The 8590-nt window shown below is 35.8% G+C and overlaps 1 protein-coding gene and 1 long non-coding RNA gene across 2 annotated transcripts; both read right to left on the bottom strand.

Annotated features, from left to right (window-relative positions):
* Positions 1–2613: 2613 nt before the first annotated feature.
* LOC112520242 lies at positions 2614–5509 on the bottom strand. Its single transcript, XR_003069968.1, has 3 exons — positions 5426–5509; positions 3759–4561; positions 2614–2902 (listed from the first exon to the last, which is right to left on the bottom strand). It is a non-coding gene; the product is annotated as an uncharacterized LOC112520242 (long non-coding RNA).
* A 1498-nt stretch (positions 5510–7007) lies between these two features.
* LOC112520238 (tRNA pseudouridine synthase A 1-like) lies at positions 7008–7819 on the bottom strand (the record flags this gene model as incomplete). Its single annotated transcript, XM_025128536.1, has 3 exons — positions 7678–7819; positions 7436–7575; positions 7008–7370 (listed from the first exon to the last, which is right to left on the bottom strand). Coding segments are annotated over exons 1-3 (609 nt in total), but the record flags the coding sequence as incomplete, so codon positions are not given.
* Between the last annotated feature and the right edge of the window lie 771 nt (positions 7820–8590).

Consider the following 8590-nt stretch of genomic DNA (forward strand, 5'->3'; position numbering starts at 1 on the left):
GACTTATTTAACATATTTTGGAATGTCCAAGGACTTATTTGTTCCAAAAAATTGTCCAAGAACTTATTTGTTCCAAAAAATTGTCCAAAGACTTATTTAACATATTTTGGAATGTCCAAGGACTTATTTGTTCCAAAAAAAAGTCCAATGACTTAATCATTCCAAACAAGAAAGTCTATTGATTTTTATTGTACTTTTCCTTTTTTTTCCCTAAGTTATTTGTATCTTTCAAACATGAATAAAAAACTTTTGTTCCAAGGCTTTTATTTACATGAAAGGAAATGTTTGTTATAGGATTTATAACTAATTTAATCACTTATAATGATTATTTTATATTCGTTTAATGATATAAAAAATGATTTATTTAGTAAACTTCTAAATAACATCTTACGTAGAAAATCAAGTTTTTATCAAACTTATCTTTCTTAATTAAAAAATATCATATTTTCATCTATAAAAAAACCTTCTTAAAAAAAATATTTTTATAAACCATACAAACAAATTTATTCATATGAAACTTAATAAATAAATAAAAACCACAATAATATAATTGAGGATGAGTTTCATAACAAGACCAGAGGTCGATGAGAACGGGAATTGATACCACCATGCACAAACTACCATTTAATTTGTAATTTGGATAATATGAATATTTGTGTCTATTTTATATTATAAAACATTTGACAAAAACTCTTAAAAATCATCTCTTATATATAAAATACTGCTTATTGATGTATATTACCTAAAATTCATGATTACAAATAAATTATGCATAGGTACAACTTACTAAAGCTTCATTTTTAATTTGTATAACTAACTACAGATAAACATAATCAAATAAAGATTAAACATCTCATTTTAAATATAAAAAAATCTAAAATATAATTAGAATAATCATTGAGTTATAACAAAATATTTAATTATTATTTTTATAAAAAATTATATTATTAAATAAAAAATGATTATAGAAATACACAATAAAAAAATTAATAGTTATTTTGATACTAATATAATATATTTTTTTCAATCTTTTATAATATATCTTCATATGTATATTTTGTTCAAAAATAAAAAACATTATTATTTTTTCAAAATCACATAAAATTGTATTATAACATCGACTGAGACAAAAAAAAACAAAAAATTAAAATCGAGATGTATCTCGTTGCATTGTGCAAGTACCCTTCTAATAATGTCAAATATTAATTTATGGTTTACTGATATTAAAAAAGAAAAGTTATAGTTATATTGAAAATTTTAAGAACTACATCATATTATATAAACTTAAAGCTCCACAACCGCCCATGATCTCTGTCATCTCTCCCATGTATTAGAAATCAAATCATTTTTTAATTATATTTTATATCTTTATAATTAGTTATTTAATTTACTTTATACCTCTTATTTGTTTTTTTTTTTCATTTCACACCCTTATCGTATAACATAAATAATCGTATATAAAATCAAATGTATTAAAAATACGTTTCCATTTTTACAAAATTATATCATTATAAACGTCTCGTCAATACCTTCAAAATGAGTCTAATATTGAATACTTTTTGATTTAATCATACTATTAAATATTATGAATACATATGAATTATGCTAAATATACAAACTTTAGTCAAATCATTTTTATTTCTAGGTTAGACTTAAACCCTTTTATAACTATTTATTTTACTTTATATCCCTTACGTTTTAAGTTTTCATTTTACATATTTATCATATCAACATAAATAATCTTATGTAAACTAAAATACATTAAAGAATGTGTTTCTTTTTTATATATACAAATTATGTCATTATAATTCTTTCGTCAATATACTTAAAATGAGTCAAATATTGAATATTTTTTTCTTTAATCATACTATTGAATATTATGAATASATAYRAATTAATTTGTTTTTAATTTTTATGTTTTCATTTTTCATTTTAAACTTTTATTCTATTTAAAATACATAATTATATATTAACTAAAATATATTAAAAATGTGTTTTTTTGTTACAAATTAAGTCATTGTAATCTTCTAGTCAATTGCCTGGAAAAATAAGTTCATTATTGAATATTTTTGAATTTAATAATATTATAAAATATCATAAATATGTATGAACCTATACTATATTATAAAATACTTTAAATGGTTGTATATTATAAAAGACCTTTCTTCAGACATAACTTGACAAAAGTAAATAAATGTACAAATTACGTCTTTATAAGTATAAGTTATCACAAACATTAATAATTTTGATTTTCTTGTTTATAGATTAACATAAGTTGGTGTTCATTTAAAATTGTGATTGAGAGAATGGTCAAGGAGTCACTAAACTATCCCAGTATATCCACTTGGTGGTGGAGTCGGGGTGGGGAGGGGAGGGGGTAGGGTGAAGACCCTCGACTCTCGAAAAAAAAGCGTCAGAATAAAAAGATTAAATATGAGTCACAAGTGGTATTCTCAATGTTGCATTGCAAAACATTTATGTATAAGGAGTTGTATTTAGAACATCAGTCACAGCGAGGCACGTGGAATGTGCTCATGTACTATCCGAGGTGGGAAAGTTCAAAGAGATGCATGGTGAAACACCCAAAAAAGAATAATAATAAAAGCAGATGAACTTAACGGGGAGTTTGCTTCAATAAGGGAAATCGCCCAACAAAGGGGAAACGTACAACGATTACAAGGTAACGAAGAGGCGATAACAAAAAAAAAAACAACCTATTAATCTAAACGGTTCTAAGCTCAGATTAAAACGGGTGTTTCTATCCTCATCGACAAAAATACGAATCAACCAAAAATCTGCAATCGCTCGAAATACGAGGGGCTACAACTACAACAAAATAAGCAAAGAAAGCTTTCACAACAACAAGCTTCTCAACCCTTCGGTACCCCGCCGCTAAGAGAACCTGGTAAGCCAAGCCATATTAAGAAGAACGTGTTAGGCTATGCCTAGTGAGTCCAGACAAAATAATAAAGTAGGCAACAAAAACCCATAAACTCATATGTGCAATGCAGATGGTGTAATTTAAACGCAAAAGGGAACGGTAAGGCTCAATATATAAAAAGTGACAAAACATCCGAAGATGACGGGGGAGTCCCGATTTACCGTTAGACATGACGGAACACAAAGTAAGTCATGGATTAACGTTATAGAGTATCACTTACCGGTATAAAAACCATCGACATCAACCTAAACCAGTCATGTAGTCGTTCGTGATCATAAGCTCTTTACCTCGGTAATTACATAATAATCACAATGCCTATTACCGAGTGGTAGTGAGAGGWTGATTTGGAGGTTACATAATAATCACAATGCCTACCACCCATTCATATCAACCTTCTCATAAGTAAATGATTCAACTTCCGTACTCATAATCTAATACCCTCTAGTAAGTACGACTAAAAGACGACATATGCATAATATCATTCATTATCAAGTATTGATGCGATTTTCATGATCATGAATTATTCCCTATTTCTAATAAAAGCCCCTCATACATATATCTTGGGGATTTTAGAGTTTTAAGGCCGACGAAACTAGAAATGTGCAACTTAGATAGTGAGTAATCAATTTCCATCTCATCCTAACCAACGCCAACGGGAATCCTAAATTGACAACTCTTAACTTATAATCCGCGTAATAAGCAAATGAGTAATCCTTTTTCCTCTTTCTTTTTACCTTAGGAATTAGAGAATACGGTAGCAACTACCCTATCGCAACGATTAGTAATTTTCCGAACATAAAAGAACAATTGGACTCACATAGAAGGATTCAAAAGAATCCGGCTTAGGACAGCTGCTGTTTCTTGGTTGAGGAGTACAACGACAGCCGCTGCTTGGACGAAGATGGCGAAGGAAACAACTCGACAAGCTGCTGGTTCAGGCGGCAGGTCGTGAAGAAACAGCACAGCGAGGCTGTTGCCTGCTGTGCGCTGTTCGGTTCCGGCAGAAAAGCACGCAACAGCTTCCTTCCCTGCTGCTGCTGCTGTCGCTGGTCGAGAAAAACAGTTCCGGCTGCTGGTGTTCGATTTTGTGAAGGGTGCGACACAGCAGCGCGTTGTAGCTGCTGTTTGGTCGAGAGAGAAAGCAAGAAACACAGCACCTGCTGCCGTTTGGTCGAGGGGGTGCAGAAAACGCACAACACAGCACAGCCGAGTCACTATCTTGCTGCCTGCTGTTTGGGCGAACTCGAAAGCGCAGCAGCCTTGCTGCTCGCTGCTGTTGCTGCAGGTCACGAGAAGAAAACACAGCAGCCTTGCTGCCGTTGCTGTTGCTGTCGGTCGAGAGAAACAACGCAGCACCCTTGCTGCCGTTGCTGTTGTTGCAGGTAAAGGGAAACAACACGGCAGCCTTGCTGCCAGCGTTTACAATTCCGCTACTGAGAAGATAAATAACAACCTACTAATTTAGATTTTTCTAGATTTAAGGACGGGTATTCCTATCATTCTCCAAAAAGCCGTAACATTAAAAACGCAACGTTCAAAAGTAACAAGACTATAATTACAAAAGAGCCTTTCACGAACCAACGCTCCTCTCAACCCTTTAGAGCCCCACCGATAAGGAACCTAAAAAGTAATTATAACAAGAAAGAGAGAGGGTTAGGCTTACGCCTAGTAAGTCAAACCAAAAGAGTTTACATAAACATAAAGGAACATATATAAAAATATATACATGCAAATAGTTGGCGTAACTTTAAACATGAATAGAGACAGTAAGACCTGAATACTCAAAGTGGAACAATAAAACATCCGAAGATGACGRGGGAGACCCGATTTACCGTTGATTATGACAGACACAAAGTAAGTCATAGATCAACGTTATAGAGCATCACTTACAGGTATAATACCATCGACATCAACCTAAACCAGTCATGTAGTCGATCGTGATCATAAGCTCTTTATCTCGGAAATTACATAATAATCACAATGTCTATTTCCGAGTGGGAGTGAGAAAGTGAGGCTGGAAATTACATAATAATCGCAATGCCTAAATCCAACTTACATCACCTCTCACACGAATAAAACAAAACGACTTTCATGCCCATAGCCCATTACCTCTTAGTGACAAGTTCAAAGACGATATCTTAAGCATTCCGGCACTTATTCACGATAAACCTTTATAAGAGTCCTTAATCAATTAAGATATTCTTCTGTACTAGAAAGGTATTCCATACGCAATTCATAAGGGGTTTTCTTTTTAATCTAATGACCAAAAGAAATACTCGAGAATATAAATCTTATTTATTGGACAAAGCCCCTTTCTAACATTATCCAAGCATAGATATCGGAATTCCCAAGTTCATACGCTCCTTTACCTAAAACATTCGTTTCCTCTAAGCAAGTAAATCCTATGGGAACTTGGGTAATTAATAAGTAAAACATCATCACAGTTAGTATAAGTTTTCATAAAAGGGAGCGAGATGAACTCACCTTGGAGGGTTTAGGAGAAATCCCCAAAAGTCGAGAACAAAAGGTGGGCGGAAAGGGACGTAGAACAGCACGGTTGCACTGCTGCTGATGTTCGCCGAGGGGCACGACGATGATTGCGAGGGACGGGTACAGCAGCGCCTGTTGCTTCTCGCTGCTGTTACGGTTGTTGATAGGCGAAAGGGGATGACGGGGCAGGGCAGTAGCGCCTGCTACTTGCTGCTGCCGCTGCTGTTGACGAAACGAAACAACGGGCAAGGCAGTAGCTGCTTCTACTTGCTGCTGTCGCTGCTGTTCGGTCGAGAGATGTAGAAAAGAAAGCGCAGCAACTGCTGCTGTCCGTGAGGCACCACGAGTTGCTGTTAGGCAAGGAGGCGAAGAAAAGATATGGCAGCGGCTGCTGCTTAATGCGGCTGGTGGTGGCTGCTGGTTATAGGCGGAGAAGCGAAGGAACAGCCTTAACCGGGGCTGCTGATCGAGGTTCGGTGCAGGCAGTCACGGACACGATGCTGCTGTCGCTGTTCCGAGAAGCCACAGAAAGCGCAGACAACTCCGGTTGCTGCTGCTGGCTCTCCGAGAAGACACAAAAAAATGCAGACAGCTCCGGTTGCTNGCAGACAGCTCCGGTTGCTGCTGCTAGCGGCTCGGTGCGGGCCGCCACGGACACGGCTGCTCGGGCAAGGAAAAATGAAAGGATAGCGCATGACGACTGTTGTTCCGAGGTGCGAAAATGGATGGGGGTGCAGGTGGGTTTCTTTGCTTGTTGGCCGGCGTTTAGGATCAACACCGGTAGACATATTTTCCTCCCCAAAGGTTATCTTCCTTGAGGTCCAAAACCTTTCTTCTTCAAAACCCACACCCTTTCTTTTTCTTCTCAGACTTCCACCTCTCTCACTACCTACTTTTATTTCTCATCTTCCTCCCCTTTTCCAACGGTGGCTAAGGACTCCAAGGTAATAAGATTAACCCCCCTTGCTATAAGTGAAGCCTATAGGTTAGGATAATAAGGTAGCAGCTAAGCTACCCCCCTTATTATTAATTCTAAAGGTAAACCAAAAATCAATAATAAAAGAGAAATTGGGTAAGTTTCTAGATGTTACAAGGTGGCAGTGCCATTTATGTTGCTGACTAACCTAAACTAGTAATGTTGCAGCTTACATTTGCTTATGCTATGATGCCTACCGAAACTAGTTGCAGGCCCACCCTCAGGAAGCTGGAGATGTTCTTCATTATACTTAACTTCCACCAGACAAAGACCATGAGGCGGAGCTACARGAGCGACCTTTGCAAGTTMCTTGCGATCACATGTTGCCAAAATTTTTGGAACAATCTCCGGTGGGATTGCTTCCCTCCCAATTTGTAACAATAAAGCAACCTATAAAAGTGGAAACCAATAAATGTCTCAATCCGATCCAAGTAATCATTTGAGGAGATGATGTTGGTGTACCATGTTTCTGACTTGTCTATAGAGAAATCCAGAGCCTTCAACTTCAATCTGCAAAATGGGTCCTGAAAAACACCAAAAGGTTTGTTTGTTGCAAATGCACACCCAAAAAATAAAAATAAAGAAATAAAAAAAAATTACCTCTTCAGTTATATCCAGTCGGAATATATTCTTCACTGGGTTGACTGTGCGATCATTGCGCTGTGCATTCGCAAAGGCTGAAAAATCATGTTTCCCTAGAAAATGCTTAGTGGCTTCCATCATGACACAAGTATTGAGCTTGGAACGATTATGATAAGCATATAGACGATGGAATGGGTCCATAACAGGATCATTATAGATCTTGTAATGATAGATCTTTCCGGTGACTGAAAAATGAGCATGGAATTGGGGCATTGCAGGGCAGATTTCTGTAACTCGAATGTCAGGAGGAAGAAGACCATTGAGTACTGCGTGCATATCCTGCAGTCCTTGATAATTGAAAGGTGTAACGAAGTGTGCCACCTGAAATCAAGTTTTAAATTTAAACTCAATGATTGATTGGTTGCTATACGTGTGAATACCATTACCTGACCTAGCGCATGGACTCCTGTGTCCGTCCTACTTGCACCAACTAAACAGAGATCCTTGCGCTCTAGTTTTGTAACTCGAGTTAAGGCTTGTTCCAAAATGCACTGTATGGTTGGCGTTGAGGGCTGATACTGCCAACCTAAAAGTAAGTACAAAAATCCCTATCTTGAGGGAATGTTCTATAATCTCGATTTAGGGCATAAAGTAAAGACATAATCAAGATGAAGATGGAGATAGAAACCAGAAAATCGAGTGCCATCGTAGGATAAAACCAAGCGCCATCTGTAAGCAGGTTGTTGATGAGGATAGGGATGAATAGTGGGCAAGGGAAGTAGTCCAAGAGCCATTATTCTATTCGCGCTATCAGATTCACACCGGTTCACATACCCTGGTTGGAAATTGGTAAATAGTGATTGTGGTCGGGTTAGGATGGAAACCATGTTACATAGAAGCACAGTTTTGCAATTCATAAATTCTTTGTATATTCTCAAAACGTTTTATACACAACATAGGATCCGATGAAGCATAAATTGTAATGGATAACCAAATGAAGGTCATGATTTAAAGGTGTTAGATTTTTTGAACGAGTTTTTAAAGTTATATTTGATTTTTATAAGCAGTGTATTTGCATTATAAAGATGCACCTCGAATTTAACTCATTAATCAACATAAATGTTATTGATATATGCAAAGAACCCAACTTAGGCTGATTTGTCCTTAATGAACTCAACATCTTCTTGTAAATAGTTTAAAACAAATAAAATACTTATCATGTATATATTATTTCTAAATACTAGACACATATAATATTTATCAATCCTTGCTACAAATATTGTTTCGAACATACACATTTATCTATTTTAAGCTCAAAAGAACTCATCTCATAATGTAGCTTAAGACCTACTCAATTATAACGTAAAAAATGTCTAGATATCATAAAAGACAATACTGATAACTTAACTCACATAATTAACTAACTTGACCAAGTTGACATTCCCTAGAATTACAAAAATAGGATAGGCACCAATTTTTTTTTTATTAACCTGGATATCCAACCCGCTATGTGAGCCGATTAATCCCAGAATGACCACCTGCTTTGCAGATAGCCTGGAGTCACCGCATTTGAACTTCCGTGGCCACAAGGGGATTTTTAT

The sequence above is a fragment of the Cynara cardunculus genome, assembly GCF_001531365.2.
Source record: "Cynara cardunculus var. scolymus isolate 2C chromosome LG 10, CcrdV1, whole genome shotgun sequence".
NCBI classification, from domain to species: Eukaryota; Viridiplantae; Streptophyta; class Magnoliopsida; order Asterales; family Asteraceae; genus Cynara; species Cynara cardunculus.